General features: G+C 37.6%; 1 protein-coding gene across 7 annotated transcripts in view; it reads left to right on the forward strand.

The window, feature by feature from the left end:
• REPS1 (RALBP1 associated Eps domain containing 1) overlaps window positions 1-21979 on the forward strand; it is a 120890-nt gene that overhangs the window by 46437 nt on the left and 52474 nt on the right. For 3 of the 7 annotated variants that reach the window (XM_008565510.1, XM_008565521.1, XM_008565519.1), the window contains exon 1: window positions 227-413. The exons of 2 other annotated variants lie outside the window; for them this stretch is intronic. In XM_008565510.1, the coding sequence (XP_008563732.1) occupies window positions 261-413 (153 nt within the window). In that variant the 5' untranslated portion in view covers window positions 227-260. Of the gene's footprint in view, window positions 1-225; window positions 414-21979 lie in introns of those variants that run through there. 2 more of the 7 variants (XM_008565515.1, XM_008565526.1) reach the window with 1 other exon arrangement.

The following is a 21979-nucleotide window of genomic DNA, read 5'->3' on the forward strand; positions in this document are numbered from 1 at the left end:
AGGGCGAAGATGGAAGGCTTAACGCTGAGCGATGCGGAGCAGAAATACTATTCGGATCTCTTCTCCTACTGCGACATTGAGAGCACCAAGAAGGTGGTGATCAACGGGCGGGTGCTGGAGCTGTTCCGGGCCGCGCAGCTGCACAACGACGTGGTCCTCCAGGTAATGCCGCGCCTCGGCTCGGGCCTCGAGCCGCCCGCTCCGGGACTGGGCTCCAGGTGTTGCATGCGGGTTGGAGCGGCAGTGAGCCGAGGGCGAAGATGGAAGGCTTAACGCTGAGCGATGCGGAGCAGAAATACTATTCGGATCTCTTCTCCTACTGCGACATTGAGAGCACCAAGAAGGTGGTGATCAACGGGCGGGTGCTGGAGCTGTTCCGGGCCGCGCAGCTGCACAACGACGTGGTCCTCCAGGTAATGCCGCGCCTCGGCTCGGGCCTCCAGCCGCCCGCTCCGGGAGTGGGAGTGGGTGCCGTTTCCAGAAGGGCCGGCGGTGGGCAGGTTTCCCCCACTTCCCCCGCTGCGGGCAGGGGCCGCAGGTGCCGAGGCGGCCCGCACTCGTGCCGAGGCGGCCCGCCCTCCCGCCGCGGTCGAAGGGGAGAGGGTCGCTCTTAGACGACGAAACTCCAGCCGTGGGGGTGGGGGTCGAAAGAAGGGGCCCAAGGCCTGTATCCCTCGGCTGCCCCTGAGAATCTGGATTTTTCAACACTGGAAAAGCAACTCCACGTGAAGGATCTTGGGTTGTTAATGTATTTGAATCTTAGATCCTAGTATGTACATAGCTCTTCGGATCCTGTAGAGTAGTAAAGTTTTCAGCATAGACAGAGTGATTTGGGGTGTTTTGTTTTGTTTTTTAATTCTTGACTTAACCGAGAAAACGCAATAAAGTGAGTATTATAGATTTAGGTATCGCAGAAGTTTTTTTTGTTGTTGTTGTTTTTGTTTTAGGAAGCTTAATTCTTAGGGAAGTTAAAAAAATTTGAACTTCTAGCTAGTTCTTTGCAAGTAGATGTGAAAGGAACTTGTAATTATCTATAGACTGTATGGCTCATGTAAACTAGACAGCTTTTCGATGGGCATTTGATAACGTTTGGTGAACTTGTGGATTTGGGTTGGGACACTTTGAGCAGCTGGAAATCAAACGTGCGTATTTGCCTCAATCTGTAGCCCAGGAGAAACAAGAAGGGTAAGTTTCAAGCTTTCTTTATCGTATGTTTTTAAAATAGAAGGCTTCCTAGAAGTTCTTATCTAATGTGTGTGATGAGCATTAATGTTGCTCTGCTTAATGGTTCATAGCTGCTAGTAAGAGTCTGTCTAAACAGCATATCAGGAACAGGTTTTAAGCTTTCATCTTTATTTTGATCTAAGCTAGTTATCCAAATCTCCAAAACTTAAAGCCAGACGCATAGGTGTAGTATAGTGGCCTGCAGAGCATTGGACCAGGAGTTTTGGGTTTTTGACCTCACTCTTCTGTTAACTAGCAGGGTCACTTTGGGTCGGGCAGTTTCTCTCTTCAAGTATAAAAGTATGTTCATCTGCAGAACAAAAGTCAAGTAAGTTCTTTGTAACAAAAATTCTGTGAAGTGCAAAAGTCCACACACAGGCCTCTGTTTTAGAAGCTACTTGTGCATTGACTGTGACTAAGTTGAATGAGTTCTACTTTTTTGCATAATCTTGTATATTTTTACACTGCTTTTTTAAAAGCTTGGGAGGAAAAGTTGGGTGTCTCACGACGAGGAGTCCCAAATTCATGCTGCTGAAAAGGGACCAATAGTAAATATTTTAGGCTTTTCTGGCCACGTACAGTCTTTGTTGCATATTTTTCTTTGATTTTGTTTCTACAACACTTTAAAAATGTGAAATCCCTTCTTAGCTCAGAGACATACAAAACAAGGCCTGTAGTTTGCTGACCCCTGCTAAAGAATGGTGGTGGGTGTGTGGGCTGCTCTACTAGCCTCATGTAGCTTTGGAATAGGATTTAAAGAAAGAGGTCTGGTCAGAGCATGCTCATTAATGATACTACTCCTTTTGTAGAAATAACAAAAGATACCTTTAAGTCAGTTAGGAACTAAAATTGAGAAGTCTCCCATGTTCTGTTTTGGTTTATGTCTTGGGGGTGAGGAGGAATTGAAATAAACTTGACTTTTAATTTTTTTAATGGTGCATGAAGTCTTTAGGACTTTAAATGTATTATTTAAGACAGAGAAATTAGCAATAATTGACCTTTATTTGAAATATGTTCAATCCAAGTTATTTTCATGTTTTACCCACTTTTATTAACATTCAAAAATAAGTTTCTATTGTCTTATTGGATAAAGAGAGAGGTAAAAATACTCAGGATTCAGTTACAAGTTGGAAGTGTAGGAACTCCCTAAAGCAGAACTCATACAGTAATATATTACTAAATAGCAATCTGGATATGTTGAAGGCAATTTACTTAAAAATTGGCCTAAAAGATAGAAATATGAGACAAAGGGAGAATATTGCCTTATTTTCTCTTAAAGAAGTTTGGGATTGTCTGGAAATACAGTTCTCTATTGCTTTGTAAGTGGGAAACATTTGAGACAATTCACATAAAATACCCAGTTCTCTACTTAGTGCTGAACTAGGCATTGCAGGCCATCAAAGGGGAAGTAAGAAGCTTCAGGGATCTAGAAAATTAAAGGAATACTCATGTGTAGCATAAAGTAGAATGTGAATGCCATTGGAGAGGTACAGTATTACATAAACACAAAGGAAGTATGATCAGGAAAGCTTTCTTGGCTTAATTCAGATGGACTTTAAATTGGGGTAGAAGGAGGCAAGAAAGATAAAGGGGGTTTCCTCCAGGAAAAGAAAAAAAACATGACTGAAAGTGGAAATTAAAAGAGCCTTTTCAAGGACTGGCAGATAGTTGGGTTTTGCTGAACGAAACATAGAATTAGAAAGAGACCATATTATGAAAAACTCTGAAAAGTAGTCAGAAGATTTATTATTTCAATAGGCAGGGTTTGAGTTTGAGTGGTGGAGAGATTAGAGGCTAGGGAAGGAGGGTCTTGCACTGGTCTGGAATGGATGCTAGGTAAAGGGCATCCAAACCTGGGTGACAAAGAAAAGGGAGGACTGCTGGGTAACCACTATGTGAAGTGTTTTGTGGAATAATGTTTAATTAAGGCCAGATAATCAAGGCTGGGTGGAGAGCTTTGAACTAATTGTGAAGGTAAGAGGGAGTAGTAGATTTAACAGAAATGACTCATAAAAGCAGTGCTTTAGGAGGCCTTTGTCAGAGCCACAGGAGTTAGAAAGAAACTAAAGACTTAATTTGGGGGCTAATTTTGTACTGCAGATGTGAAGTGTTGAGGAATTGGGCCAATGGTTCTGAATTATGGGGGGAGGGAGGCAATGGGGAGGGTGATTTTGTCCCCCAGGGATACTTGGCAATGTCTAGAGATATTTTGGGTTGTCATAACGGGGAGAAGACATCTAATTCTACTGGCATCTAGTGGGGAGAGGACAGAGTTGCTGCTAAACATCCTGCAGTGCCCGGGACAGCCCCCACAACAAGAATTATCTGGCCCAAAATATCAACAGTGCCAAGATTGAGAAATTTGACCTGGACTCTGGTGGTGGCAGTGGGACAGTAAATGACGTACAGTAGAGATTATGACGGTAAACTTAATAGGCCTGGCTTACCTAGCAGTATTTAGGTGAGAAAAGGGGGCAAGGATTATCATCTATTGGATATCACTCACAGTTAGAAAAGGGGCAAGAAGAGGGCCTGATTTTTCAAAGAGATAATGATGAATTTGATTTCAGGCATTTTGAGATGGCAATGCAAATCTCCAGAAGAAAGTTGGAAATGGATGGAAATGTGTCCACCCTGAATGCTGGTTCTTACAGTGAAGTTCATGTGTTTGGAGTCTCTTCTCTATTCCTCACCTAAGTGTCTTGTGAACAGGGGACAGTGTCTCACACAGTGGGCGTGCACATACACATCAGGGCCTTGATTGATACAGTAGTTTTCAGCATTTGTTAATACAAGTCATGAAAGGGATGAGTCTTCTAGGGGAATGAGTGTAGAGAACAAAGAACAGAGAGCCCAAAACTGAAGGAAGAAGGAGCTGGCATTTATTGAGTGCCTATTGTATTCCTTTTGCCAGGCAAATCATTTTTATGCAAGAACTCACTTGATCCTTGCAACAGCCCTGTGAAGTGAGTATAATTCTTGCTTATTAACTAGGAACTTGATAAGCAGAGAAGTTAAATAACTTGTTTATGAATAGTGAGTATCTCTCCCTTCCCATTATTCCTTTCCTCCTTCCAGCTCTTTCTTACCTTCACTGTTCATGTGGTTGGGGGGCAAGGTGAGTAATAAAATTCAATCAGTCTGATTTCATAGTTCTTATGAAGAGTACAGATTTTACATTATTTGATTTTGAGTTATATATGGATTTTCTCTTTTGCATAGTGAATAGTTTAATGTATGATAATGTCTTGAAACAGTAACTTCAGAGAAAGGGGGAGATTCTTGTAGTTGATATCCTGGACACAGACACAATTTTACATTACTACAACTGTCAGAAATTTTAAGATATGTTTATTACACTTGTTTTGGAATAGCAGAGTAAAACCCTTTCTGAGTTTGAGGGTTTGATTCTGAAGACAGCGTGTCTATAGACAAAGTGAAGGAGTTAATGCTTTGTAAAGTTATACTCCATGCCACATGGAGGCAGAACTAGAAGGAGAAGAATCTAGCCCATAGGAATTAATCATAAGGAATTTTGCTGTCTGCTGAACATCAAAATATTCAGTGTTTTGGCTTAAAAACCAGCTTTTCCAGAAGTAATTTATTTTATTTTTTAAAGATTAGAAAAAGTATATATTATTTACTATACTAGTCAGTATGTTTTCTTTGCTTTCACTTTAAACCTGTATTTTAGGAAATGTCTTAAAACTTCACGCAGACTTTGAATGCATAATAAAGTTCTACTACTAACTGTTCTTTCATAGAGGTTTGTAGGTAATGTACTCTATTAATGAAGCTGAAAATCTAAATCATTTGTGTTGAACAATATTTTGGTAAAATATTTAAATAACAGTCATTTAATGGGAAAAGCGACAGCAATGAAACATCCTTTTGTCTTTCTCTTGAGATTTGTTCAGGTCTATTACAAGATCTGTTCATTAATGATAGGTTTAAAAACAGGGAAGCAGGGCCTTATTTAAGCATTGAAAGTTATAAACTTAATAGAAATAAATGTCAGGTTTGTTCTGGAGTAGTGATTTTTTAAATTTGTAATTTCTGAATCACAAAAATAGTTACAACCAACAATAAAAGTAATCTCGCCTTAATCAGACACTTTCCTATACACATTTCAAAAAACATACTGTTTGTGAATGAAGGCACAGTTATTTTCTATAGTGTCATATTTACTTTTTAAATTTCTCTTTCCTCATACTAGTTTTAATCTTTTCTTTCTCTTTTTTCTTTTTTTGATCAATAGCCCAGAGTTAGAGTTTTAGTATTTTGGAAATTTTGCTAAGCATCTTGATGGAGCTATAAAAGACCATAAGAAGCTGGTATAAGGAGCACTAAACATGGGAGGAAAGTTCCAGTCCTGGCTTTAGCTAGCTTTGTGACCTTGAACAAATCACTTAATATCTGGGTTTTTAGTTCTTACCACATGAAGTAATTGGATTGGATTTTCGTGATTTCTGACTCAAATGAGAGTGTCATTGTGTAGGGGTGGCCACTGTATCCAGCCACACCCCTAAGAAATTAGCACATAGACTTGTGATTAGTTGTTCCACTATTTCACACTGGAACTGATTTCTTTTACATTCTTTGAGTGATATAAAGAGGAGAATCTAAGCCTAGAATGGTGAAGTGACTGTATATACACGAAAGGAAACTGGTGAAAGGGTAGTAAGAAGATGGTGCTTAGTTCTTCAAGGTATCTGGCCAGTGAGAAATTGAAATGGGTGATAAGACCTGGCATTTCTGATATTTTCCCTCAAATATGCTTCATTTCTTATAGTCTTTCCTGTGGTAGATGCATCTTCATTCGGCTTTCCCCCCTTTACATCTACATAAGAAATTTGTCAGATGGAAGTTAAACCATATACTAGATTTTATTGAGATTTGATGAATTATAGGACTTAGGCTTTTTGAAAATAAAATACTACATCTCTTCTCCATTTTGTTTCAAGAATTGACCATATGTTAAATTTGAGGTCTGTCCTGTTAAATAATGAATAATTTATTAGTGTGTGATTTTAGTGCACATACTGGACATTTGCTTAGAAAACACAGTTTCACAAAACTTTGCATATAATTTAAGGTTGCCAGTCTTCCCCAAACCCAGTTAAGCTTATCCCAAGGACCTCTGCATTAAGAAAGTTTTAAAGGGCCGGCCCGGTGGCGCACTCAGTAGAGTGCGGCGCTTAGGAGCGCGGCGGCCCTCCCGCCGAGGGTTTGGATCCCATATAGAGACCGGTCCGCTCACTGGTTGAGCGCAGTGTGGGCGCGACACCGAGGGTTGCGATCCTGTTGCCGGTCACGAAAAAAGACAAAAAGGAAAAAAAAAGAAAGTTTTAAGGAACAGCAGGCCAACCTGTGAAATGCTGAACATATATCTTTCTTAAGTCAGTTTTACATGTTTTTATCAAATCCTTCTTTTTGGGTACTATGCAGTTGTGAAAAATCAGACATCTTCCCTGTCTTCATGGATTATAACTTGTACCAATGTTGAAAAGGAAAAGAACTGCACAATAATAATCATTGGTTGTGAAGGTAATGGGGACCTACTTAGGCATAAGAAGAGACAAGGATGAGGGCAAGGGGTAAAGAGAATGTAACGTTTCATTTACAGGGAATCATATGTGAAGGGCCTGAAGATGTGAAGAGCTTAATGTGTTTAAGGAAATGAAAAGTTGGAGCATTATGGACAGGAGGAAAAAAGGACAGGGACCACATACTGCAGGGCCTTATACACGGTGAAAAGGAATTTGCATATTAATGGAAAGTACTGAAAGTTTTTATTCAGGGGAGTAGCATTATCTGAATTATATCTTTAAAGATTGCTCTGACTGCTGTGTAAGCAAAGAGAATACTGGGGCAAGTAGAAACAGTTGGCCATGGGGTGTATAGTAGACCAGGTAGTAATTTAAGCAGTGGCTTAAATTAATGAATTGGCAGTAGGATGGAGAGGAGTGGACATATTTGAGATTTTTTTTTAGGTGGTAGAAATAGGAAGGCATGGTAATGGATTGGGTATGGAACATAGAGAGAGGAAAGAACTCAAGGATGTTGCTGGAAGATTGAATGGTTGGGAGAGGAATTTTGGTTTGTGTTGTTTTGCGGAGGGGGTGGTGGTGGTTTATTTTGGTGGCGAGGTGATGGTGAATTCAGAAGTTTCCTCTTGTCCATCTTAAGTTCTTAGAAGCTGTGAGATTGTCAAGTAGGCCTCCACCAAAGAGGATCTACAGACTTTGAGGAACTCAGAGATATTTGGCTTGGAGTTATCAATTTGAAGATTGTCAGTATATTAATGATATTTAAAGCAATGCAACAAATGAAATCACTGAAAGGACTGTAAAGAGGAGAGAAGGACTGGCTAGAAATGGAACCCTGAGGAATGCTGAACATTTCAGATTTGAGTGAATTTGAAGGCCTCTGGGAAGGAGAATAAGGACAGCCAGAGTGGTTGGAGGGAAATTAGGGATATATAATGTAAATTATGTCATGGATTCCAAATAATGCAAATATTTCAAGGAGAGACCAGTCAGCTGTAAGAGGGTACTTCAAAAAGTTGATGGGAAGATTTGTATTGTCTTTTAATTCTGTTTTTCTACATGCTTTTTGAAGTACCCTGGTATTGAGATTGAGTTTGGCTAAGAGGTTGAGAAAATGTGGGTAGAAGTGTGGCCATTGGCTTTGGCAACCTAGAGGTCATTGGTAACTTTAATAAGCCAGTTCATGGACTGGTGGAGATGGATGCCACATTTGACTGACTGGAGGGATAAATGGTGGCTGGGGAACTAGAGATAAGGGTGTATAGAAAGCTTTTTCAAGAAATTTGTCTATGAAAGGGGATAAATACAGGGTAGAAGTTGGAGGTGCATGAGGAAATAAGGGAAATTTTTTTGAGTATAAGAAATACTGCAGCATGATTTTAGTTGTTGGGATTGGTAAGGCAAGGAAAGAAGAAGAGAGGTTCTTGAGAAAGCAGGAATGGTCAGGATCCTGACTACACAGAGTCTTTGATGGGAAGGGGATCACTTACTCAATTTTAACAGGGGTGGGTGGGAAGAAAGAAGAACGTATGTAGAGAGGCAAATAGGTATGGATGTAGTGGGGGGGAAATTAGAATGTTCTAGTCTAATGGATGTTTTGGTCTAATGGCTTCTCCTTTTCCTACAAACCGAGGCAGTATTAACAGTGTAGTAGTGACTTGAAATCGGAATATGAAAGTAAGAAAAAAAATACATTCACAATAGCATCAAAAACATCTAGAATACTTTAACATCTAAAAACTGCATTCCCATGTTTATTGCAGCACTGTTCACAATAGTGAAAATATGGAGTCAACTTAAGCATCCATCAGCAGATGAAGATAAAGAAATGTGATATATATACACAGTGGAATACAGTCACTTGTGGCAGCATGGATAAGCGTGGAGGACATTATGTGAAGCAAAATAAGGCAGGCACAGAGAGGGAAATATCACATGTTTTCACTCATATATGGAAGCTAAGAAAGTTGATCTCACAGAAATAGTGAGTAGAATAGTGGTTACTAGAGGCTGGGAAAGTGGGTCAGGGGATATGTAGAGGTTAGCTGAAGGATACAAAATTACAGCTAGATAGGAGGAATAAGTTCTAGTGTTCTATAGCTAGTCACTGTAGGGTGACTGATTAATAACGATTCACTGTATATTTTCAAATAGCTAGAAGAGATGATTTTGAATGTTCTCAACACAAAAAAATTTCCCTGATTTGATCATTACATATTGTATACATGTATCAAAATGTCACACAGTACCCCATAAATAAGAGTATGTACAATTATTATGTCAATTAAAAATAATAATAAAATAAGTTTTAAAAATAGATCATAGATAATTAAAAAACCTAAAACTATAAAACTTCTAGATGATAAAATAAGGGGAAATCTTTGTGATTTTCTTGTGTTAGACCTATTTCTTACATATGACACCAAAAGCATGAGCCATAAAAGAAAAAACTGATAAATGGGACTTCCTTATAATTTTTAAAAACATTTACAATTTAAAGGATACTTAAGCAAGTAAAATGACAAGCCGCAGGCTGGGAAAAAATATTGCAAATTACAAACAGGATAAAGATCTTTAATTTAGAATATATAAGGAAATCTTACAACTCAGTTATAAAGGGAAAAAACATTTAAAATTGGACAAAAGACTTCAAGGAAGATAATATGAATGGCCAATAAGCATATGAAAACACATTCAACCTTGTTAGTCAGTAGGGGAATGCGAGTTAAACCAAAATGATATACTTTCACACACCCACTAGAATGGCTATAATTAAGACTTCAAATATCTAATGTTGGTATTGTGGAGAAACTGGAACCCTTTCACATTGCTCTTTGGAAAACAATTTGGCCATTTCTTAAAAAGTTAAGCATAAACTTACCCTAGGAACCAGCAGTTCTATTCTTAGGAATGTGGCCATGAGAAGTGAAAATACATGTTCAAAGAGAGAATTATATGTAAATGTCTGTTAGCAGCATTATTCACAGCATTAATCCAAATGTCTATCTAATGGTGATTGAATAAATAAAATGTGATAAATCCACAGACTGGAATATTCTTCTGCAGCAGGAAGGAACAAATTACTGATATATACTACGACAAAGTTGAATGTCGAAAACATGCTAAGTGACAGAAGCAAGACACACAAAAGAGTACATATTGTGTAGTTGCATTTATATGAAATGTCTGGAAGAGACAAATCTATAGAGATAGCAGATCAGTGGTTGCCTGAGGCTGGGGCAGGAGAAATAGTCTGGAGAAAAATATTTGGAGTGATGGAAAAGTTCTAACATTAGATTGTGGTGATGGTGCATAACTCCATAATTTTTTTTTAATTGAGACATAATTGATTATACATGTTTGTGAGGTACAGACTTAACTATTGGTATTTGTATACACTATGTGATAATCATATCATGATAATCAGGATATTCATCATTGCAAAACATAATCATTCTTTGTGTACATTAAACAACTTCTCCCTAGCCCCCTCCCCCTTTTCCACCTCTAGTAACCACAGTTCTGTTCTCCCCTTCTGAAAGTTCGATGTATTATTGTGATTGCCCTTTCTTCCTTCCTTCTCTCTTTCTTTCCATTCTTCTCTCCTTCCTTCCTTCATTCTTTAGCTCCCACTTATGAGCAAGGACATGCAGTATTTCTCTTTCTGTGCCTGGCTTATTTCACTTTGATGTCCTCCAAGCTCATCCATGTTGCTGCAAATGGCAGAATTTCATTCTTTTTTATGGCTGAGTAGTATTACGTTGTGTATATATACCACATTTTCTTTATCCAGTCGTCCCTTGAAGGACATTTAGGTTGGTTCCATATCTTGGCTATTGTAAATAGAGCTGCAATGAACATGGAAGTGCAGGTAGCCCTTCCACATGATGATTTCCATTCCTTATGGTATATACCCAGCAGTGGGATTGCTGGATGGTATATGGTTGTTTTATCTGTAGTTGTTTGAGAAACCTCCATACTGTTTACCATAATGGCTGCACTAATTTACAGTCTCACCAACAGTGTAGAAAGGTTCCCTTTTCTCCATATCCTCGCCAGCATTTGTTATTCTCAGTCTTTTTGATAATAGCCAGACTGAGTTGAGATGGTATCTCAGTGTGGTTTGGGCTTGCATTTCCCCAATGGTTAGTGATGTTGAGCATGTTTTCATGTACCTGTTGGCCATTTGTATGTCTTCCTTTGAAAATGTCTATTCAGCTCTTTTGCCCATTTTTAAATTGGATTATTTGTTTTTTTACTATGAGGTTGTGTGAGTTCCTTGTATATTCTGGATATTAATCCCTTGTCGGATATATAATTTGTAGACATTTTCTCCTGTTCTGTAGGTTGTATTTCACTCTGTTTTCCTTTGCTGTGCAAGTTTTTTAGTTTCATGTAATGCCCCCTCCCATTTGTTTATTTTTTCTTTTGTTGTCTGTGCTTTTGGGATCTTATTCATAAGATCTTTGCTCAGTCATACATCCTGAAGTGTTTCCCCTATGTTTTCTTCTAGGAGTTTTCTAGTTTCAGGTCTTATGTTTAAGTCTTTAATCTATTTTGAGTTGATTTTGGCTTATGGTAAGAGGTATTTATTAAATTAAATTTTTAAGATTTAATAAATAAAAATTATAAAATAGTCATTTTGAAGAATGTGAAGATTATGGTGAAGAATAAATGTACTACCTATATAGTGTAATTTTAATTACAAAACCTCAGCATAACAATGTAATTTAGTATGTGGTAAAGGACGTATGTTTTGAAAGGTGATACACTGATATATTTTATGTGTGGAGATTGCCACATAAAGATTCATTACAGCCAAGTAGACAGTATTTACCTGAAGCACCAGTATTGCAATAATTCTGGCTATTACTCATTGCTTTCTGTGTGTCAGGGACTGCTCTGCATGCTTTATATATATTAACTTATTTTATTAGTACATTATTTGTTAGGTTTAGAAGGGGCTGAAAATAACATAATTTAGAATTAATGGAGACCAGTTTCCATCTACTGATTTTGGGTGATATGCTGAATTTATATATACTTAACTTGTATATCTTAACTAATTTATGTGAAATTACAGAAATGTAATGCCTCAAAAATAATGAGTTTGAAATAGTTGTGCCGACCAGTAATAATTTTAATGAAATAGTTTCAATCTACAGAACTACTTTGGTTTACTTCCTTCCACTAGAATTATCACTGTCACTATCATAAATCTTTTTGCAGGCAAAAAGCTTCTAATGTTACTTTAGGGGGACTGATTTGGTTTCTTTATATTTCTTTTTTTTTTTTTTTTTTTGTCCTTTTTGAGACCAGCCGCACCGCACTCAGCCAGTGAGTGCTGCGAGCGCACCTGTCATCCCTATATAGGATCCGAACCTGCGGCGGGAGAACCGCTGCGCTCCCAGCGCCACACCCTCCCGAGTGGTTTCTTTATATTTCTAAATTGCTATATTCAATCTGAGTTTGCATAAGTAGCTAGACTTTGGTCCTAGTCCACACATTTATATTAATATATTGTCCTTTGGATAAAAAAGTGTAGTAAGTGGTGCTGTTCTAAGAGTGACTATTCCTTCTTTTTGCCGATTGGTTATGTAAAATATTGTCTGTGGAAATAGAAGTATTTATATCCTTGAGAAAAGAAATTATTATTTAGAATATATTTAAGAGTATTACTGGTTTTCTTGGTATCTTATTTTTGACTAGAAGGATCAGAGGTTTGACTAGTTCGAGACTGTTTATTGGTAATTATATATTTATATAATCGTTGGTTTAGAAAAATTCATATTTTTTAAAGCACTTAATTATATTCCATAGAAGAGTATTTACCTGCAATACCCTTGTAATATTTCTGCGTCAGCAAGTATTGAGTTTAGTCAAAATAGCCTAGACTTTGGAATGTACAGTTCCCGATTTAAATCTCCAGTTGGTGCTTATTAACTTCCAACCCTGTAGACTGAGAATGATAACAATTCCAAAGGTTTCAGAATACCAAACTGAAGTAACATGTGCAAACATCTAGTATAGTACCAGGTTCTTAGAAGGTGATCAGATAAATTTCATTCACTCGGGCTCTGCTCTATATGAGAAAACTTATTAAATCGTTATGATAAGCCTGGGAGGTATTGTTATCCCCATTTTGTTAATAAGAAAATGTATGCTCTTAAGATACTCAAGAATTGGTAGATTCTTAAAGGCTTGTGGACAGATTTCTTGAGGGTTAGTTACCCTCATTTTTTCAGATATGGTACAATAGGTTCTATTGAATTCCTATTCTCCGTATATTAAACACCTTCTTTTCCCCAGGGTATGCATCTAGGGCACTGGGTATGCAGAGATGAGTCAAAGAAACATGGTTCCCACCCTCCTTGAAAACTTAATTTTTCTTCTAAGCTTCAAGAATTTGGCAGGGGTCACTGTACCTGTCTAGTTAATGGCTGTATCCCTGGCACGTTGTTGTTAGTAAATGTCAGTTGAATGTTGAATGAGTGAGATGAATTTATCTTTTTTCCCCAAAAGTATGTTTGCTTATCTCTAACCTTAATAAATATTGCCAGCCAATTCAAATAATAGTAGTAATTAATGCTGATAAGTTTCCTATTACATGCCAGGCATTGTTCATAGCCCTTTATGTATATTAGTTCATTCTTTTCTCGGTGATGTGAATTGGGTACAGTTTATTTTCTCTATTTTTAAAATGACACAGAGAATGGGCCGGCCCGGTGGCGCACTGCTACAGTGCGCCGCTTGGGAGCGTGGCGGCGCTCCCGCCAAGGGTTCGGATCCCACATACAGACCGGTTCCCGCTCACTGGCTGAGTGAGGTGCGGGCGCAACACCGAGGGTTGCGATCCCGTTGCCGGTCCCAGTCCAGTACGGGCGCGACACTGAGGGTTGTGATCCGTTGCCGGACACGAAAAAAGACAAAAAGGAAAAAAAAAAAAAATGACACAGAGAGGATAAGTAAACTTCTCCAAGATCACACAACTACTAAGTGGTAGAGCTGGGATTTAAGTAGTTCTGCCCTTAACCATTGTGTTCTACTTCTTAAATATTATATGGTTAATATTTATTATCCCACTTTCATCTCATGTCTTTGCCTTCTAACATATCTTTAAGATATATTTTGTAAATTACCAAATTTCTTCTTTAAAACTGTTTGACATTTACAAACCACGTTGAGGGCCCCATATTGGGTGCAGTAGCATTGTTAACTCTTGCAGAGTCTCCTTGCGCTACTGTGAGTCCTGTTACAGGTAACAGTTATAACAAGTCTTCTCTGCCTGTGTTTTACTGGAGCATGTCTTGGAACACTTTTGTAGAAAAAACTTAAAATAGGTCTTTCTGCTACTTTTATTTAGACACCACTGATTATTTTCAGTAGTTTGCTAAGTAAATTAATAATTTTATTAAAATGAAAAATATTTTTTTTATTTTAATAAAACAATATTTCAATCTATTTTTATTTAAAACTTAAAAACAAATAACATTCTAATTGATTGTTTTTTTGTTTTTTGTTTTTAAATGACCGGTAAGGGGATCTCAACCCTTGGCTTGGTGTTGTCAGCACCACGCTCAGCCAGCGAGCAAACCGGCCATCCCTATATAGGATCTGAACCCGTGGCCTTGGTGTTATCAGCACTGCACTCTACCAAGTGAGCCACGGGCCGGCCTCTAATTGATTGTTAAACAGTAATTTTATCTACTAAAGCAAAGCTAACCAAGATCTCCTCTAGGAAATCTAGGTAACGTTCATTCATTTCTGACTTTTTGAGGGCCTGCTTATCTCCACAGAGGACTGAAACTTGGAAGTTCCATGATAACATGATATGGATATCCTTAGCATATAGATGACAGTTTATGTCATAGATATGAATAGGATCAGCTGGCTTGAATTTGTTGAGTGAAAAAACGGAGATAGCAAGGAGGCGGCTAAGGCAGCAGCCTGGGGCATTGGAGGGAAATGAGCAGAGAAGCAAGGAAAGAGTGTCATGGAAAGAATAGTCTGTCACATGCATATTACTCTTCAGAAATGTTTTCTAGTTTAGACTTTTGATCAATTTACAGTAGATTTTTCTTTTACATTCTCTTTTACATTGTAACTGAAGTTTTATTGAACTTAATTGTATTTTTTTTCTTGGGGTCCAGAGCAAATCCTTCTTATGATGAGTTCTTTTCTACTAACTCATTTTTTATAGTCTTTTGGTTACCTTTATAATTTTTATCCCAGCATGTTTATCTAAATAATCTGAATCATCAAGAAACATCTCTTGATGTTGTATTGTCTCTCATGGAATTAGAAAGGTGTTTGAAATAATGATTTTAAAATTTTCATGTATAATGTGTTTTTTGGTTTTTGCTTTTTTAATTTGACATCCTACTTCTTGAACTTTTCCCTGATCATCCCAACCAGATAACCCTCCTTTTGTACTTTTCCAACACTGTTCTATATGCTTGCACTTGTATACAACTTGTCCTCTTTATGTGTACCTATTTTCCTTGATAGGTGGCAAATAACTTGAGGTCAAGTTGTTTAACTTATCCTTATTTGTTTCCTTCCTATCACTTTATTCATGATAAGTACCCCAAACCTGTTGGACTGGTTAATTGGTGCTTTAGGACTTCATTTCTCTTCAGTACATTGATGATCCTAGCCTAGCCTCTTCATTTTATCATACCACTTTTAAAATTCCAAATGGCAGTGAATGAGCCTTTTTGAACAGTATGGAACCTCTGAGACCAGATTGTGTAGTTCTTTCAATTAGACTACGAATATACTCGCTAATACTTTTGAAGTTGTTCAGGTGACTCATCAGATGTAGTGAGCATGCATACTAGTAGCTTTCAAGGCTATTCTCTTACTTATTTAATTTTTTTTAAAGACATCATAGTTCACTTTAGTAGTAAACTCACATGAGTTTCTTTGAAAGCCATAATTTCCAGTGAGCAAGTAGTGGTAGACAAGTTTAAGGAAACAGGTCAATGGTGTTTCTCATTTAATTTAGTTAACTCTTTTGGAGGGAAAGCATAGCATTCTCACAAAATTGCATTGTGATAGACCGAGGTTATCAAATCTGAGTAGTCATGTCTACCCAGCCATAAAAGCTTCTACCAACTCACCCCCACATCTCACAGACTTGTTTCTGATTATTCTCCTAACATGGACTTTGCGTTCCAACCCAGCAATCTGCTTTCTGTTTCTCACATGTCTTGCTTGTTCATTATCACTTCGTTTTCATCATGTTACTTTCTTCATCTGCAGTACCCTCACTGCACTTCCATGCTTATTCCTCCCCCTTTTTCAAAAAGTGACTTAGGTTTTGTAGGCTTTGGAAATCATAATTTGAGCAACTCATTCTCATTCTGAGACTTTCATTTGTCTCCTAACCATCCTTTTGTATGTGTTTTGCACTGTATTGATTTTTGTTCATTTATGCTATTGCTTAGCTTATTTATGCCATTCCTTAGCTGCTTTTCCAGTGTATGTGTATCCCAAAAATTGTGAGCAAATTGTGAATAAAATTGTTTTTTGTCTTTCATGATCACATGATGTCTAGAGCAGCAAAACTGCTTAGTAGATGTTTAGAAAACTTAGACAACTTTTTAGGGCAAGCCAGTTGCTTAGCCCTGTTCTTACTGTGCATTCATAGATGTGATTGGGATGACGAGGTAAGGCAATTCTGGGCTTCTCATCCAGGGAAGTAAAAAGTGGGGGTGGTGAAGCTTGCTGCCTTGGATGTTACACTGCCTAGTACTATGGGTACTCTCTCCCCACCCCAATCAATATTCTGGGCATGAGAAGAGAAGGAGGCAGCAAGAACAGGAACAAATAGCACAAAATACTCTGAGCTCTGACTTTGCTGCCAGACATTGCCAGCTTCCCCAACCTCCCTTTCAGAATCTTTTCTCCCCCCATTCCTTTTTTTTTTTTTTTTTTTTTTTTTTTTTTTTTTTTTAATAGCAGTAACTTTTTCTTACAAAATGTAATAAAGCACAGATTCAGGACAGCCACCCCTTCAATTGAGAACCTACGTGCATGCTATGCTGGGTGCATTGTCTCTGTCTGGGAGCAAGGACCAAGTCACATCCCTCCTGATGCAGCTGCAACTCATCAAAGAATGTTTTTGAAAAGCAGGAGTTCACCGTCAGGGGTAAAATAAAAAGGACCACCAAGCCGCCACAGGAAGCACCCGGGCCGGCCAACACCCAGAGCCAATCCAACAGCGACCACCAAGCTGCTGCAGGAAGAAGGGCCCCGGGTTCCCAAGCTGGGACAGTGGGGTGCAAGGGCTTTTGCCACCCCCCCCCCCTGACATCTGTACCCAGCCCAGCAATGACCAGGACACTGCTGGAAGTTTCCCAATCTCCCCTGTAGGGAAGAGGGTGGTGCCACAGGCCTCAATCCCAGCCCTCCTCCTTCCTCCTCCTTCCATCCCATTTCCTTCCCCTCTCCACCTCCCTCCCAACTGCTCTGCAACAACATCCTAGAATGTAAAAAATTATATTAATAAAATTACATTTTCTTTAAAAAAAAAATGTAATAAAGCACAACTTCTGCAGAGTCCCAGTGTACCTGGCTGTAAGTGGAGGACCACAAATCAATTTAGAGATGAGGATCCTGGGTGATAGCATGCTCATGATTTCACACAAGATAGCACATTCTGTATTACAGGCCATTGAGGCTTGAGCCACATCAGAATTACAGATTTTACTACTTGTCACGATCCAGGTGAGTCTCACAGCAATAGTAGAAGCTGCAGATGTTAAACTTTTGAAATCTAAGAGCCTACTGTACTCTCTGTCTTCAGAAAGCTAACAATATTAATGGCTGGAGGAAGGCAGTTTATGGTTAGGTTTTCTATTTACTACCCACAAGTTTTGAACCCCTAGAGATGGAAATCTTTTACTTCCCTAATCACATTTCCCTCTAAGACTTGATTCTGGAGTGAATCCAAACTTAGTGTTTCTCACTTGCACCTAACAAATGGCAAAAACGGAATTGTCATAGATACTGGTCGTATTATATCATGGTTATTTTCTACATAGTGTTCTTTTTGCTTCCGGTATTATTCATTTGCCCTGCACACTCATCTAGCTGCCTTCCTATTTTTCTCCTTCCTTTTACTGTCAAATAACAAATAACCCAGATTTCTTTCCTTCTGCCTGTATCCTGCCTATTCTCTTTAAGCACTAGTAATCTAACTTTTGTGATCCACTTCTCCCTCTGCCTTTTTTTTTTTTTTTTTAAGATATTTTTAAAGGTCTCTTTTATCCTACTCACCAAATCCATATACTTTTTCTTAGGTCTTCTTTTTTACCATTTCCCTTGCAATTGACACTGAGTTACTTCTTGGTGGATACTCTTTTCTTTTTCTTCATCATAATACTTAAATTTTCTGTCTTTGGCATCCTGATTGTCTTTGTACTCTTTCTCTTGTTCAGAGTTGGCTTTGACTCCTTTCTTTATATCCAGCCTACAGTTTCCTTCAGATTCTATTTGAAAGGTCTCAGCTAATTACTCTTTTCTGTTCTTGGTGTTAACTGTCATCTGAGCTGTGACCTCCTTATTGCTAAATTACTGCAGTGGCCACCTTAGTCTTACCGAGTTTTTCTGTAATTGCTAAAGAATACATAAGTGAGTTAAAAATTGTATGATACTCTTCAGAAATGTTCAGTGAAGATTAGCCTGCATTTAGAGTCCTCACCATCTAGCTCCATTTTACTACCTAGTCACCACTACAATGCTTGTTTTCACCTATTGGCATCCCCCAATTGGATTGCTGTCTTGTTTTTACTTACCAAAAGCATGTCCATTCTTTAACGTCCAGATCAAGGCTCCTTTTAAAATATATATATATTTCTAACCCATGGTAACCTTTCTCTATTTAATTCTTATAGTATTTAGTACTAATTATATAGCATCTACTATGAGCCAGGCATTGAGCTATTTGACATATGTTTAATTTCAAATTTAGAGGTAGATATTATTTTTGTGTTTCAACTGAGAAACCTGGAGCTCCAGAGAGAGGCTATGTGCTCAATATGAGCTGGAATTCAAATCCAAGTCCATCTGATGGCAAAACTTGAGCTCAGGACACCAGCCATTTTGATGTTGAACACTGCAGCCTCATATCATGGCTTATTTTTTTTAGATTGAGTGTTGTTTGCAACAAGGTAAGTTCTTTGAGAACAAAGGTTGTGTTGTTAGAACTCTGCGTGCCTCCCAGGGCCCTGTATGTACTTTAAACATTGTGTGTGAGTACTTAGCAGGAGAAGATTTTGATGAGGCTTTCTTATAGTGCTGCTAAGTGTAATAACCAGTTTATCTCTTTATATTAGAACATTCTCTAAAATGCTGAGAAAGACTGCAGACATGGCTGCATACTTGAATCAAGGGGAGGAAGTGGAGTGGCCTTATGTTTTGTTTCCCAGAGTATGGGATGTGTACCCAGCAAGACATGAAAGCTCATAGTGAGATAATTATTTCCTTTTTAATTGTTTTTCAAATTTGATTATTTAAGGAAAAAGTTTCAGCTTGGTGCTAGTAGGTTTTTAACACCTTTCTAACACTGGTTGCTCTCTTTTTTTTAATAAAGGACAGGTAGGCCTTGATGTGACTGCAAGCACATTTAGCAGACAATGGTATTTGGCTGAAATTAAGTAACAGTTTTGTTTTTGTTTAATTTATTGTTATTTTATCTTATATTTATTTCCAATGATACTTACTTTCCATTTATATTTTGATACAAAGTTTCTTTTTAAATAACTTAATTAACTTTTTAAAAAGTGTCTTGATTTAAAGAAGTACTAAGTACATCATAGCACAGGCGGTCCATCGACATGACAGAGTTTGTGAAGGTGGTGCACAAGTGTCTGAAGTTTGGGAAACACTGGTGTAGAAGGAAAAGCCAGGCTTTGGAGTTACACAAAGATGGGTTCATATCTTGGCCCTGCTGATTTCTAGTCTGTGGTCTTGAGCAAGAACTTTCTCTTTGCCCATTATTTCTATAGGTAAAATGAAAACAACAGTGCCTACTTTTTAGAATTGTTTTGAGGATTGTCCTAAATAAGTACTCGTACACCAGTCCATAAATGGTAGCTTTTTCACTATCATCATTTTTCTTATTTTGTTTATTGTTTATTTCCTTGTTTAGTCATCTAAAAATCTTTGATAGAATTTTTAAATTGCAGTTTAATGCTTAGAAGTTCTAACCATCAAGTAAGTATACTTAACTGATCTGGGCCTTAGTTTTTCTGAGTATTACTTTTTTCATCTGCATGTTGGGAATAATATAGCACCTGTCTCATAGGATTGTTTTGAGGATTATCTAAATAGTACCTCATATTTGGAATAGTGCTATATAGCTGTTAACTATTATTACTATTCCTCTAGAAAGAATATAGCGTTTTAGAAGATCCTGAGGCTTTTTTCTTTGTTCTTATCATCATGAGTTGGGGATGGAGTGTGTTTTGTGGTTTGTCTATGTTCATTAAGCACCTACTGTGTGTAAAGCATGTTGCATGTGAAGCATTGTCATGCTGGGATCGTGGTAAATAGGCAGAATTAAAAAAGGGAGAATAAGAAGGTCTTCAGCAAAACTACTCTGAGCTACCTCTACCTTAAAATTGCAGCATGCAATTATAGAAACTCAAGAGGAAGGCAGTAATAAACCCCAACACATTGAGGGGACTGACATTGAATCATCATGAACTTCTGTGTGTGCTATAGCACTTTCTAATTGAGTAAAATGCCAAGGAACATTTGGTATTTATATAATATCTATCAGCATTTCTTTAAGGTAGTGTCATGGACTCATATATTGCATGGTTATATTACTGTTTTTCTTCTATTTTTATCTATTTTGTAAGATATACCTGGTTTCGGGACAAATAGTGTTTTTTATTCTGTGGATTACTTATGTTTCTAAAATGTTGATTATAAAACAATGCTACAAGCCAAATCATTTTTCTTTTTCTTTCTTTTTTTTTTTTGAGTAATTAAATTGGTACTCTTTTATAGAGAGGAAAATTGACCCTAAGACATCATAAAAATTTAGAGTGCAGGGTTTTCATTATCAAATATTTAATACAAAAATATGATAAAACAGTTACAAAATACAAATACTGATACTTGAACTTCATAATAAATATTTTTCCTTTGGAGCTAGATTTACAGGACAAGGTTTTTAGCAAGTAACTTAATTATTCCCACTTATACCCCAAACACAGTGAATATATTAACTCCTTGTATATTTGATTTTCATAACAATTCATATTTAAATATACATCCATGTCATTTTTTAAAGGAGTCACATCTAACAACCTGTCTGGCACTCTGGCAGAAATAGATTATTAAAGATTAGATGTTTTCAGAGGATAGTTTGTATTGTGGTTATAGACTTGATATAAAATTTGCATTCAGAGAAATAATATTAGCACTAGAAGGGATCTTAGAATCCAACCCTTTTATTTTTTTTTTAGGAGGAAACTCGAGATACATGACACCTATATTCACATAGCAAACACCTGTCAAACCTTGGTTATGAGGCCTACCCACCAAAAACTTAACAACCTTTTGTTTTATGATATAATATAGTAGAACTCTGTTATAATACAGCTTATTATGTGAATGTACCACTGGGCAAAATAGGACCCCTTGTAAAGTAACGTAGTGCTTAAGAGCATGGGTTTCAATCCAAGTTTTGTTACTTGCTGTGTGTCCTTGAGCAAGTTACCAGAGGGTCAGTTTTCTCATCTATAAAACAGTAATAACTACCTCATAGGGTTGTTAAAATGATTAGATTAGTTAATATGGTACTGGTCTTGGAACAGTTTCTGACACATTGTATACACACAATGTTAGTTATTATCATAGTAATCATCTTTTTTGTCATCTTCCTCATCCTATAATAACCCATAGTACAGGTTAGTGCAATTTCCTAACAGTGAAATTAATGGGTTTCCCTTTATCATAAGAAATTTCCCAGGCCCATGTTTGCACATGCCTGACCACTGATAACAAATATATACCAGAAATTATGTCGTAGGTGCTTAACGCTGTTTAAGCTTGATTCTACTTGTTGACTGCAAAGTACTTGCTGACTGCAGACACTGAAGAGCTCTACTCTATTCTGTGCGCTTAGGAAAATGTGGGCTCCCAGTTCTCCCACTGGAGGAGCAATAGTGGCAACATGCTGCAGTAGG

This window comes from Galeopterus variegatus, unplaced genomic scaffold (assembly GCF_000696425.1).
Source record: "Galeopterus variegatus unplaced genomic scaffold, G_variegatus-3.0.2 Scaffold200, whole genome shotgun sequence".
NCBI lineage: Eukaryota > Metazoa > Chordata > Mammalia > Dermoptera > Cynocephalidae > Galeopterus > Galeopterus variegatus.